Raw genomic sequence first — 14,192 nt, 5'->3', positions numbered from 1 at the left:
TCATGACGGATGCATAGATAAGCAAAATGTAGCCTATACATATAATAGAAATTTACCCATAAAAAGGAAGGGAATTCTAACACATGCTACAACATGGATGAAGACATTATGCAAAATGAGATAGGTCAGTTACAAAAAGACAAATACTGCATGATTCCACTTACATGAGGTACTCAGAGTAGCCAAATTCATAAAGACAGAAAAGTAAAATGGTGGTAGCCAGGGTCTGTGGGGAAGGAAAATGGGGAGTTGTTGCCCAGTGGGTATAGTTCTGGTTTTTGCAAGATGAAAAGAATTCTGGAAATTGGTGGTATCACAATGTGAATGAACTTTACACTAGTGAAGTATATACTTAAAATGGTTAAGGTGGTAAATTTTACGTTATGTGTATTTCACTACCAATTTAAAAAATATATACTACTATATACTATTCCAAGCTATAGATTTACAAAAGATTATTTCACCAGTCTCCTACTGAAGAATATTTTAAAATTCTAGCAGTAAATCCTCTGGATAAAATAATATGAACTATAATAAAATGATATATTATTTAAAATTACTGTTACCAATATACCATAGAGGTGTTTTAGGAAAGTAGAAAAGAATACTATTAATGAATGAAACCCTGGTATAACATTATAAGGCAATCCCCCCTACAATGGATTGAATTGTAAACTCTAAGTAAGTTTAGTATAGAAAATCTGACATAAAATAAGTATCAGCTATGCAAAATTTGGACTAACACTTTTTTGGGCCCTTTCCTTTTCTAATTGGATAAGTTTGTCAAATTGTTAGTTATTACCATTGTGAATAACAAATAAAATTGAGAATATTACGTTTAAGTATTTGAGGTTAAAGTGTATATATATACAAGTATATGAAAACTTTGAAAATAAACACCCTTTACCTTTTGCTGAAATTCATCTTTAGTTTCTCCTGTATTTTCCTCCATATGCAAATTCCTGGAAACTTCCTCAGAAATTTTCAATTTTAGTGTATTAATTGTTTCTTGATGTTGTTTCAAAGATTCAAGAGCATTTCGTAATTGTTCTTGAGTATCTATGTTCTTTGTTAGAGAAATATAAAAACAATTTCCAGTAGAATATGAAACAAAATTATTTTATAGCTACTACATAATCATAAGTAATAAATGATGGCCTCTGCAATGTTTTAAGGGTCTCCAATTTTCAAAGTTTAATCAATCAAAACCTTACCATGTTTACAGTATCATGAATATCACTTTTGAGTTGGTCCCTCTCAATTTGTAGGCTCTCTTGGAGTTGTTTTAGGTCATCTTTTTCCTGAGTTAAAGTTTTTACTTCTTCTAAAGTTTGCTGCAGTTTCTCAGTAATCAGTGTTTTCTCCCTTTCTACAGTTTGCAGTGTAGAATCTCTATTTTCTAATAGTTCCTTCAGCTGTTCCATCTCATTTAGTCTTTCTTGAACCTCACATGTTTTCTTCTGAAGTTCTTGGGTCTTGTAAGAAAGCTTTAAGAAAGAAAAAGTTAATGTCACCCAGTAAAAGCAGAGCAGTCTGAGGCATACATATACACAGAAACCAAAACCCCAGAAGACTAAGGAGCATTTCTCAAAATAGCATCTTGTACCAACCTCGGTCTTCAAAGCATCCAAACTTGAATCAAATTTTTGTGCTTCTTTAGAGAGATTAACTATTTCCTGATTCATTCTCACATTCTCCTCAAGGACCATCTTATACTTTTGATCAAAGTCCATATGAAGGGTTTTGAAATTTTGGAATTCTTGATCAGTGCTTTTATAATTTGACTGGGTAGTTGCTAGGTCATCTTTTGTTTTCCCAATTTCTTCAAGTAAATCTTGAACTCTACTCTCCTTATGAACTACTTCAGAAAATAATGTATCTTTTTCTGATGTTATTATATGGAGCTCTTCAGATTTGTCATGTATCTATGGAAAAGAAAATTTAGGGATGTTAGCAACATATGATTCACTGAAGCAATTTTAGGAAAAAAAAGCTTTCTCTGCAAAAGAGAAGTTATTTACATTGAGCAAAAATTTGACTGAGGAAAGGCAATATAGTAGTACTCTTATTGTCACTTTTCTCTAACTCAGCTTGTTTAACTCTGCCTTCGATGTTTTATTTTCTAATCTCTTTGTATTCTAGAAAGTAAGGCCTGCATGGAGAACAGTCAGTAAAGGCACATAATCAGATTGTCTTTATTTCCTTACCCATCATTCTAAAGTGTTTTCTAACTTTATCATGTGGCAGGCATTTCTCAGAATTTGACATTTTTTTCCCTAAAGGCTTTGAATGCGTCTTAGGTTTCCAAAAACTTAATCAATGAACAATGTAAGTAATGTTTAATCATTTAAAATTGTTATTTAAGAAGTATCTTAAGTATTAGGTATGGTCCATGAAAAAAATAAAAATAATAAGTATTACTTAATATGTAAATAATTACATAATTTAAATAACCCATATCTTGTATATTAACAGTTTAATCACTGTGAAAGATAAGGGCAGAGGGAGATGAGAAAAAGAGATAAAGGAAGGACAAAGTGAAGAGGGGCAATACAGCATAGTAGCTACAATCACGGGTTTAAGAGGCATATTTGTGTGGCTCAACTATTAGCTTGATAATGGGTTATTGGGGATAAAAGACTACCTACTTTTGAAGAGTTTATAAGACGAGTAAATGAAATAATGTTTTGAAGTTCTTTAGCATGATGTTTGCCGTATAGTAAGTACTCACATTTTAACATTTTCTTTTAGACAAGTAGAAAGAAAACTGGCAGGCCATGGATTTACAGAAACATTCACCAGCCTGAAAGATTTGCATTAACCTCTAAAACTTTATCAGTGCAACCTCTTTTCCCTCATTACCGTCTTTTATTCAACATAACGATACTACTACTACCAAAAAAATGGTAAAGACTAAGGGTGGGCCGTAATATTGAACAAATGCAACATTTGAGGAATGGCTGCTACATGGATTATATTACTAAGTATACAGTTAAATACACTTTGAAAAAATATACATTTTTAAAAATCTAGTAGCATAAGAACAAATTAGAAGATGAACTATATTCATTTCTATTGCTAACTAGTCAAACATTTACAGCATCTCTTTTGCCTGCTAGTTTAAAATAAACTATACCAAAATATTTAAGGCACTATTATCGCAAAGGTTTTTATTTCAAAATAAGGGATAAGTGTTTACAAATGTGTTTACCTCTTTCCTCCAGTCTTTCTACTTCCACGAAGCGCGTAAAGATTCAATTCTGAAAGCAAATTGACTTCTTCGCAAAGCTTGTCATTTTCTTCAACTTCTTTATTTTAGTTCTTTCTGAAGATCAGCTAATGCCTTTCCTTCCAATCTCCCAACATTATCCAGAGCAATCTAGAAAAGTTTTGGTAATTGTATAAAGATCGGCATGTTCGGTAAACCAGGTAATTAAATTTTAATAGTTCTTGAATCACCTTTTTCAGGATCAGGCTAACAGCTAAAGTTTATTTGAAAAATAATCCTTTATGATTTGAAACCCATGGAAATCTTTATAAATAATACCAAATGACACTAAAGCATAATATTGAGTTTTAAAAAATAAGAGTATAATGAATTTTAATCATTGAAATATGCTTGAAAAATTGTTTAGGTACATTTCTAGAAGCAGTCAGATTTGAAAAAAGATGTTTAAAATTACAAAATACCTTTTGGAACTTTGCCATCTATAAGGGAGGTGAGTTTTGTTATCTCATTAAAAGCAGATTGTAATTCTTTCTCCAGATCAACTTGTATTTTCTTTTTTGCCTCCAACTGGCTTTGATATAACTGAATATCATTTTCCATTTGCTTGTATGTACTTGCAAGTTCTTGCTATTGAGAAAACATTGCAAATGCACAAAATGCACTGATCATTACAACTACTTTACTATAAATATTACAAAAAATACTTACCATTTTCTCCTTCAGCTCCAGATTTTCACTTCTAAGAAAGGCTGATTCTCTCTTGGCATCAAGGGCTACAGTTTCAGCATCAAACAGAGTCTGTTTCATTTGTTTTTGGTCTTCAATGCTTTCCTAAAGAGATGACAAAAGGGGTTCAGTGAAATCTAATTTTCAGAGTTGGAAAATTCTTAAGAGAATATGTATATAAATGTTAACTCTAGCTAACCAAAAAGTGTATAAATATGCTAGTTACCAAATATATAAAAGAAATCATGTCTTCCTAATAAAATATTTTTTAAAAATTCTGGTCATATTTTTCAAATTATATAAGCAATATATCAAATTATATAAGCAATGTATCATAATTTAGACCTGTTTTGTTTAAAGGTTAACACAATTGTTCAGCGAGGCTGCTTTCTATGTATTTTTATTTTGAGTTGTTATCTTCAACACATGATAGGTAAGTAGTTAACAGCTAAATTAAAGATATTAACTCACAAATTGAAAAGGAAGAAGACAAATGATCTAATAGATAAACAGAGAAAAGATATGAACAAGAAATTCACAGATGAGAAAATGCAAATGAAAAATAAATGAAAAAAATCTACAACCTCATTTCTAAAGAGAAGTGGTATTTTAATATGACTTTAGCTTATATGAAATCAATGATATGTCTTTGGAAAAAAATTAATAAATTAATACATGAATAAATAAGGAAAAAGAAATAGTAATTTTTAAAAAGTGGGCAGCTCTGCTTGCCACCCTATGAACAGACACTCCAGAATACATAAAAGTGCCTTCCTATCCAGGGCCTCAGAATAGGATGATATAAAATGGTATGAACCCCTTTAAAAAGAATCATTTGTCACAAATAAAAGGCAACAAAAGAATAGAAGGTAACAAAAACTAAAAAACTCAATTGAAAACAGAATAACAGAAACTAGTCTTTTAAAAGTTCCAGCTAGAAACTGTTACTGTAAAAAAAAAAAAAAGGAACTAAAACTGGAATTAAACATACTTTCTTGAAGCAATCAGGTATACTGAAAGCAAACTGAAGAGATTAAATGACATCATCATCAGAGTCAATGTTATTTAATGCCAAGATCTTATATCAACTAAAATCATCTAGAACTATAAAATTATGAAAAAATATCCAAGTTTAGATATTTAAGACTTTGACTATATACTACTGCATGCATTTGTATAAAACTACTGAAAAAATTCAGAATTTTAAAAATTTACTGATTTTTTATTTTATTTTTTGGAGACAGAGTCTTGCTCTGTTGCCCAGGCTGGAGTGCAATGGCATGATCTCGGCTCATTGCAGCCTCAACCTCCCAAGCTCAAGCAATCCTGCCATCTCAGTTACCCAAGTAGCTGGCAGTATATACCAGGCTTATTTTCCCATATTTTGTAGAGACCAGGTCTCATTATGTTGCCCAGGCTGGTCTTGAACTCATGGGCTCAAGTGATCGTCCCACCTCAGCCTCCCAAAGTACTGGCATCACAGGGATTAGCCAGCGTGCCTGGCCTAAAACTTACTAATTCTTAATGGGTGCCTGTCCTTAACTTTCTTATATTTACTCAAAGGATGATATGATCAACTTTCTACAAACGTAACTTTATCTCTAAAATGGCAAATATACTAACAGTCCCTATGTCATAGGGTGATTGACAGATTTAATAAAATATATATAAATTTATTACAACAATACCCAGCACAAAGTAGGTCCAGTATAAGTATTTGCTAAGATGATGGTATGCTATATATATTTACGTGATTACATAACAAAATAAGCCTGATTTTTACCAATGAGTATGACAAGTCCATTTTTATATTTTCTAGCTTTTGAGAGTCTATGTATTCCTGTAGCTTCTTAATCTGGTCTTCCTTTTCTCTAAGCAGCTCTACTTTTGAACTTAGTTCATTCTAAAAGAATCAAAGGAGAGAGTAACAATTTAGAATCTGATCTGAAGTCTATGGGATAAAAACAGAACTTATATATATTAGTTTAAATCCATAGTAAAATTCAGAGTCACTAATATTTTAAAAACATAATTCCCTTATTTCTGACACTATGATCAGTTACATATGTTGCATGTTTTATAGTTCTAATTGCTTATCAATAGAAATACCCACATGAATGCTCACCTCAAGATCTTGATTATATACTTCTGCATGCTTAACTAAATTCTTTAAGTTCGAAATTTCATGAATTAGTTGCATCTGTAAGAGCATGTGAACAGGTAACAGAGCAAACCAATAGTTAATAAAGCAAAGCAAAGCAAAGCAAAAAAAAAAAAAAAAAAAAACAAAAGGTATTGGTTCACTGCTTCAGAATCACCCAACAGTTAGAAAGGACTGAGATCAATTGTTCAAGCTATTGCAACAAAGCACCTCATTATTTAAAAATACTAGAAATATCACCCAAAACATATCAAACAAATGAGAAAAAAACCTCAGCATGACCCCACCAAGTAGCTATATCATCTGTTAATAAAGCTACAATAATGTCAATAGCAAATTAGTCTGCACCACTTGGAGGAGAGATTAAAAAAGTGGTAATCAAATCTTGAAAAATACACATTTAGTAGATTTTTGTTTTCAGTCAGTTAAGTACAGAAATGTATTAACACTTATAAAGTTTTTTTTTTTCTTCCCATAAAGTATCTATCTGGCTCTACATTAGTGTACTTTGTAATAAGCTCTGATTTAGAATCTAGGTTTGGTTTAGGGTTGTTTCATGCAGTGCCTTTACAATATTATTACTTTCCACCAATGTTACACAGGTATGGAATGATCAACTATTACCTTGATTTATTCCAGAGGAAATATTGTACTCCATTATACTGTTCAACCATGTAAAAGTATAAAGGTAGAAGTATTTTTATTGAGATTTCCTGTCTACCAAAATATCTGTAGCATTAAATATCTGAACACCAAAAAGTTTGTTGAAAACAAGTAAACCACACATAACCAAGATAAATATTTTCCCTATAATCATTTAATCTTCATAATCAGATGAGCACTTACAGAGTAAAAGCAAATTTTAATAGTATGTAAGGGGCTTGAAAATAGTATCTTAGGCCGGGCGCGGTGGCTCAAGCCTGTAATCCCAGCACTTTGGGAGGCCAAGACAGGCGGATCACGAGGTCAGGAGATCGAGACCATCCTGGCTAACACGGTGCAACTCCGTCTCCACTAAAAAATACAAAAAACTAGCCGGGCGAGGTGGCGGGCGCCTGTAGTCCCAGCTACTCGGGAGGCTGAGGCAGGAGAATGGCGTAAATCCGGGAGGCAGAGTTTGCAGTGAGCTGAGATCCAGCCACCGCACTCTAGCCTGGGTGACAGAGCGAGACTTCGTCTCACCAAAAAAAAAAAAAGGAAAACAGTATTTTATTTAAATATTTTCTGGATGTTTAACTGAGTCCTGACTAGTTTTAAATTTCAGACTACTGCAAGTGTTGACATTACTATTTCAGGTCAGCGCTATCCAAGAGAAACACAATGTCAGACACATATGTAATTTAAAATGTCCTAGTAGGCACATTAAACATAAAATGAAAAAGGCAGAATTAACTTTGATAACATATTTTATGTAACCGAATATATCAAAAATACTTCTTCCAAAACGTTTTTTCAGGTAATCTATCCAACATGTTTCTTTAGGTAATCAATATAAAAAATAAACGATTTTACATTCTTTTTTATATACTTATGCCAATTCAGACTGGTCCCATTTCAAGTGCTTAATTGCCACATACGGTTAGTGGCTAACCCACTGTAGAGCACAGTCTTAGATATTTGTACTGCTTTTAATTTAAATTGACTCCATCTTTTACCTTTTATTCCCTATTTTTTACTTCTGTGAAAGAAAATCACATTTACCAATAAGGAAGAATCAAAATCAATCCTAACTTTTAAAATACTTAAAAGAGATTGGGTACATTCAGGGTAGTACAGCCATAGAAAATGAAAGCATTTAAAGAACACCCATTTAGAAAAGAAAATTTTCCTACTTCTTATTTGAAATAGCACTTTATCTTAGGTACTGGTTTTATACATAGAAAATAAGTAGCTTTTGAAAAAATAAAACATATGATCTGATCTATAGTTAATCCATTGCTACCATTTAATTGCATAAATACTATTTATATTGCAGATTTAAATGGTAATTGTCAGTAGGTGAAATGAAATATTTAACTTAAATCTCCAAGTAGTAAAAGTATAAAATTAAATACACCAAGTTAAAATAGGTAGATGGTAAAGATTTTCTTATTCCTTGAGTATGGTGATACTTGACATTTCTCATTCTCCCTCTAAAAGATACTATTTAAGCATCTCATGTTACTACTATATTCCCACTAGAAAATTATATACAACTTGGGTGATTTTGACAAAAGCTTTAGGAAAACCAGGGAAATGACTCCATGTCCTAAGGCCATAATTTGACTTTTATTACCTTTTAGCTACACCTTTCCCCAACATGTAGGTTTTGGAACATATTTTGCTACATACACATAGACTTGTATTTTAACATGGACTAGATACTGCAAAACTGTTTTGAACAGGATAAGTTTTATTACATAATCTTTTAAGTAACCTTAAAATTTGTGTCTAGTTAAAATAAAGGGCCTAGAGCAGTGGCTCACACCTGTAATCCTAGCACTTTGGGAGGCCGACACGAGCAGATCACTTGAGCCTGGGAGTGTGAGACTAGCCTGGCCAACATGGCAAGACCCCGTCTCTATAAAGAAAAGTTTTAAAATTATATATTTTTTAGATTAGAAAGCTGAGTGTTTTGTTAAAAGAAAAAAAAGAAAAAATTTAAAAGAAGGGAGTAGGATTTTTTTCTCCCTCAACTGTGGTTAAAATGGAAGAAAACTGCAGTGTGATACATGTCATATATTCTGTGGTATTTTGTAATCCTTCTCTGTGTTGACTCAATTCAATAAGCTTCAGTTTTCTTATTAATATATTAATGACGTGAGAAAATATTAGAGAAATTATTGCCATTTATCCTAAAAGTTAGTTTTATGTCATGTTATTATTACATATAAAAAACATATAAAATTAGGTGAAATTTTAAAGTCAGAAGGGACCTTGGTGAGCACCTGGTCTCTACCTCAAGGGTGGAGAAATACAGGAAGCCCTGAGATTCAATGACTTGCCCAAGGCCTTGGCAATAATTCGTAATAGGACTGGATCTGCGGTGAGTTTATAAGTGGCAAAACTGGGGCTTAAATCCAGGCAATTTCACTCTGGAGACCATGTTCTTAATGATGACACTAAGCCAGTCCCTTTGATAAAATCTAGTTTTATTCATTAAAGTTCAATGGTTTTGTTATGCACGACATTTTGCACTTCATTAATATGCATTTTAAAACAAGTTAAATGAAACCCTGTGGAGAACTTACAGACTTTTACCTCTTTGAATATAATACCTATGAAATGAAGAAATAATTTTAATTTGTAGGTAGAATGGAAATAACAGCTTTGGCATAGAATTATTTTTTCCTTTAAAAAAGAGGTTGAGAAACTGAACAATGATATTAAGGAAAAGGATCATGGCCTTTTGGGTTAGCCACATAGAAGTCTGAAAAGTAGCTGCAAATTAATTCATCTTTTAACTACATAAAACACTGGGTCTTATTTTTTTTTGAAGGGGGGTGTTCATGAATCATTTCGCAAGCCTGATAACAACTACAGATTCTTGTTCTAGAAAAATGAATATGCATTGAAAAATTCTGCAAAATAATTTCACAGCATCTGTTGCCTCTAGGTTAAGGACACTTTGCACTAATAACTCCTTTTAATCTTTTGGACAATTTCTGAGTCCCTACAGTCTAATGGTTTCTGAATTAAGTTCTCTTAACATGTAGCCTAATATTTTATACTTAAAAAATGAGTGATCTGTTTCTAAAATTCCATTAAAACTACTATTAGTTATACTAATTTCNGTAACCGAATATATCAAAAATACTTCTTCCAAAACGTTTTTTCAGGTAATCTATCCAACATGTTTCTTTAGGTAATCAATATAAAAAATAAACGATTTTACATTCTTTTTTATATACTTATGCCAATTCAGACTGGTCCCATTTCAAGTGCTTAATTGCCACATACGGTTAGTGGCTAACCCACTGTAGAGCACAGTCTTAGATATTTGTACTGCTTTTAATTTAAATTGACTCCATCTTTTACCTTTTATTCCCTATTTTTTACTTCTGTGAAAGAAAATCACATTTACCAATAAGGAAGAATCAAAAATCAATCCTAACTTTTAAAAATACTTAAAAGAGATTGGGTACATTCAGGGTAGTACAGCCATAGAAAATGAAAGCATTTAAAGAACACCCATTTAGAAAAGAAAATTTTCCTACTTCTTATTTGAAATAGCACTTTATCTTAGGTACTGGTTTTTATACATAGAAAATAAGTAGCTTTTGAAAAAATAAAAACATATGATCTGATCTATAGTTAATCCATTGCTACCATTTAATTGCATAAATACTATTTATATTGCAGATTTAAATGGTAATTGTCAGTAGGTGAAATGAAATATTTAACTTAAATCTCCAAGTAGTAAAAAGTATAAAATTAAATACACCAAGTTAAAATAGGTAGATGGTAAAGATTTTTCTTATTCCTTGAGTATGGTGATACTTGACATTTCTCATTCTCCCTCTAAAAGATACTATTTAAGCATCTCATGTTACTACTATATTCCCACTAGAAAATTATATACAACTTGGGTGATTTTTGACAAAAGCTTTAGGAAAACCAGGGAAATGACTCCATGTCCTAAGGCCATAATTTGACTTTTATTACCTTTTAGCTACACCTTTCCCCAACATGTAGGTTTTGGAACATATTTTGCTACATACACATAGACTTGTATTTTTAACATGGACTAGATACTGCAAAACTGTTTTTGAACAGGATAAGTTTTTATTACATAATCTTTTAAGTAACCTTAAAATTTGTGTCTAGTTAAAAATAAAGGGCCTAGAGCAGTGGCTCACACCTGTAATCCTAGCACTTTGGGAGGCCGACACGAGCAGATCACTTGAGCCTGGGAGTGTGAGACTAGCCTGGCCAACATGGCAAGACCCCCGTCTCTATAAAGAAAAAGTTTTAAAATTATATATTTTTTAGATTAGAAAGCTGAGTGTTTTGTTAAAAAGAAAAAAAAGAAAAAATTTAAAAAGAAGGGAGTAGGATTTTTTTCTCCCTCAACTGTGGTTAAAATGGAAGAAAAACTGCAGTGTGATACATGTCATATATTCTGTGGTATTTTTGTAATCCTTCTCTGTGTTGACTCAATTCAATAAGCTTCAGTTTTTCTTATTAATATATTAATGACGTGAGAAAAATATTAGAGAAATTATTGCCATTTATCCTAAAAGTTAGTTTTATGTCATGTTATTATTACATATAAAAAACATATAAAAATTAGGTGAAATTTTAAAGTCAGAAGGGACCTTGGTGAGCACCTGGTCTCTACCTCAAGGGTGGAGAAATACAGGAAGCCCTGAGATTCAATGACTTGCCCAAGGCCTTGGCAATAATTCGTAATAGGACTGGATCTGCGGTGAGTTTATAAGTGGCAAAACTGGGGCTTAAATCCAGGCAATTTCACTCTGGAGACCATGTTCTTAATGATGACACTAAGCCAGTCCCTTTGATAAAATCTAGTTTTATTCATTAAAGTTCAATGGTTTTGTTATGCACGACATTTTGCACTTCATTAATATGCATTTTAAAACAAGTTAAATGAAACCCTGTGGAGAACTTACAGACTTTTACCTCTTTGAATATAATACCTATGAAATGAAGAAATAATTTTAATTTGTAGGTAGAATGGAAATAACAGCTTTGGCATAGAATTATTTTTTCCTTTAAAAAAGAGGTTGAGAAACTGAACAATGATATTAAGGAAAAAGGATCATGGCCTTTTGGGTTAGCCACATAGAAGTCTGAAAAGTAGCTGCAAATTAATTCATCTTTTAACTACATAAAACACTGGGTCTTATTTTTTTTTGAAGGGGGGTGTTCATGAATCATTTCGCAAGCCTGATAACAACTACAGATTCTTGTTCTAGAAAAATGAATATGCATTGAAAAATTCTGCAAAATAATTTCACAGCATCTGTTGCCTCTAGGTTAAGGACACTTTGCACTAATAACTCCTTTTAATCTTTTGGACAATTTCTGAGTCCCTACAGTCTAATGGTTTCTGAATTAAGTTCTCTTAACATGTAGCCTAATATTTTATACTTAAAAAATGAGTGATCTGTTTCTAAAAATTCCATTAAAACTACTATTAGTTATACTAATTTCACTAGTATTAGTTATACTAATTTTCTAAAGAAAAAGAAATCCATTAATATGTAGCATCCATATATAAAAGTCATCTAGATATTAAAATTCATACTGATCTCAGTAGGAAACGGCTATGCTCTAGGTAGCATTTATGTATCCTCAATAAAATGCAATATACAAACTATAAGGAAACAATTTCAAGACAAATCCATCAAGAGGCAGATACACCAAACCTTCCCATAGATGCTTTTCTTCTTCTCTTGCATAAGCACCAGGGAAACAAATATGATTTAACTATTTTAAAAATATAAATGAAGAAAATATTTCTTAAATTTTCTAAATTGTATATACATATGAAAAATGGTTAGATCTTCAACACCTGAATCTTAGAAAAAAAATATCTTTAAGACAATACTTCTGAGTGATGTCAAGAAGATGACAGAATAGGAGGTCACCTGTTCATATCCCCCCAAAACAACAACAATTCTGTACCTATTACAGACAAGTCTTTTTGTGGGAGCCTTTGGATTCAGGTAGGAGGTTGCAAAACCCCAGTAGAATTCAAGACCTAGAAGTGTTGTTTTTGAGAGTGTATACCAATACCCAGGTGGCAGTCCTGCTAATTGTGCTCCCAGGTTCATATGCAGAAGTGGTCCCATTCCTTGAAGGACTTAGCTACAGCCCTGTTAGGCCCAGAGCCTGCAACCAAAACTATCTGTCAAGGGGTCCAGGAGGAATCACACACTCTGGGGTCTGGGCAGATGGGCTCTTTTGTCTGTCGACATTGGTCTTGGCAGTGGACCCAAATGTTAGCCTGTCACTTGGCTCCTGCCCTCTTCAAGCTGTAGTCCTAGCTTAGTACTGCTTGCACAAGGACCCAGAAGGGAACATGCCCATCTGAGCCACCAGGATAGGCTTGTCGGCCTCTGTCCCACAGCAGATTCTGAAGGGGACATGTACTGGTTCCAGCCCTTCCCTGCTGCAGCCTCTCTGCTCCCACCCACACAGAGAACTGCCAAGAGATGAACCTGTCTGAGCCACTGGGACAGGCTTGTAGTCCTCCATCCCACAATAGATCCTGAAGGGGCCCTGTCTCAGCTTCAGTGCCTCTTTGCTGCAGTCAGGAAGCTATCTCGACTGTTTTGGGAACTGCTGGGTGAAGCACCTGCCCCAGCCACCAGGATAGGCTTGATGCATCTTTTCCATAATAGATCCTAAAGGGGTCTTGTCTTGACTGCAGTCCCTCTCTACTGCAGCCTGGCAGTTATCCTGCCTGTGTAGGACAGGCCTGCTGGCTTCCATCACATAGCGGTTCTGGAAAGAACCTTGAATGCCCCAGCTACAGAATGCAAGCAATCCTCCCTGCATAAGGAACTGCTAGGAGTCTTGACTGCAATTGACCCTATATCTATAATAAATACACTAAAAATAAAAAGGTGTCAAAACATGCTATCAGAGAAAATAATTTAACCAATAAGGAAGACACTGAAATAAGTGTCTACCAGGTGCTACCAGGTTAAGCTTACCAACATTGGTTCCATAGCACATTCTGAATTAACTGTGAAGCTTGGTTTCAGTTTCTCCTAGCGATAGTCTGAGAATGGTTTTACTAAGCCAGAGTCCTACTGGGAGACAGATGCATCCAAGTCCCTGTGGCAGGTGTTGCAACCCTTGTCCATCAGCAAATTCTCAAATGGCCCTGGATCTTGATACTGACCCCTGTCATCTGTAGAATAAGAACAGCTCTGCCCACCTGGGGACCTACAGAGAAAGGTGTCCAGTAGTGCCTCAGCAGGATAACACGCTGACCTCAGTCATACTATGGATCTTGAAAAGACCTTATAAAGATGGTGAAGACTAAAACAAACAGATAAATTTGTCTTAAATGTGCAGACACTGCTGTGTGACAAGCATCATGATCAGGGAAAAATGATGTCA

General features: G+C 33.5%; 1 protein-coding gene across 1 annotated transcript in view; it reads right to left on the bottom strand.

Moving 5' to 3' along the window:
* CENPE (centromere protein E) overlaps positions 1 to 14,192 on the bottom strand; it is a 91,520-nt gene that overhangs the window by 51,998 nt on the left and 25,330 nt on the right. Inside the window, 8 exon segments of the mRNA XM_017877094.1 lie at positions 908 to 1,066; positions 1,215 to 1,487; positions 1,611 to 1,925; positions 3,460 to 3,482; positions 3,691 to 3,856; positions 3,938 to 4,060; positions 5,739 to 5,858; positions 6,081 to 6,155. Of these exon segments, the coding sequence (XP_017732583.1) occupies positions 908 to 1,066; positions 1,215 to 1,487; positions 1,611 to 1,925; positions 3,460 to 3,482; positions 3,691 to 3,856; positions 3,938 to 4,060; positions 5,739 to 5,858; positions 6,081 to 6,155 (1,254 nt within the window).

Source organism: Rhinopithecus bieti, unplaced genomic scaffold (assembly GCF_001698545.2).
Source record: "Rhinopithecus bieti isolate Rb0 unplaced genomic scaffold, ASM169854v2 scaffold_9690, whole genome shotgun sequence".
NCBI classification, from domain to species: Eukaryota; Metazoa; Chordata; class Mammalia; order Primates; family Cercopithecidae; genus Rhinopithecus; species Rhinopithecus bieti.
The sequence above is the reverse complement of the archived record's forward strand: the minus strand, read 5'-3'. Positions and strand labels throughout refer to the sequence as shown.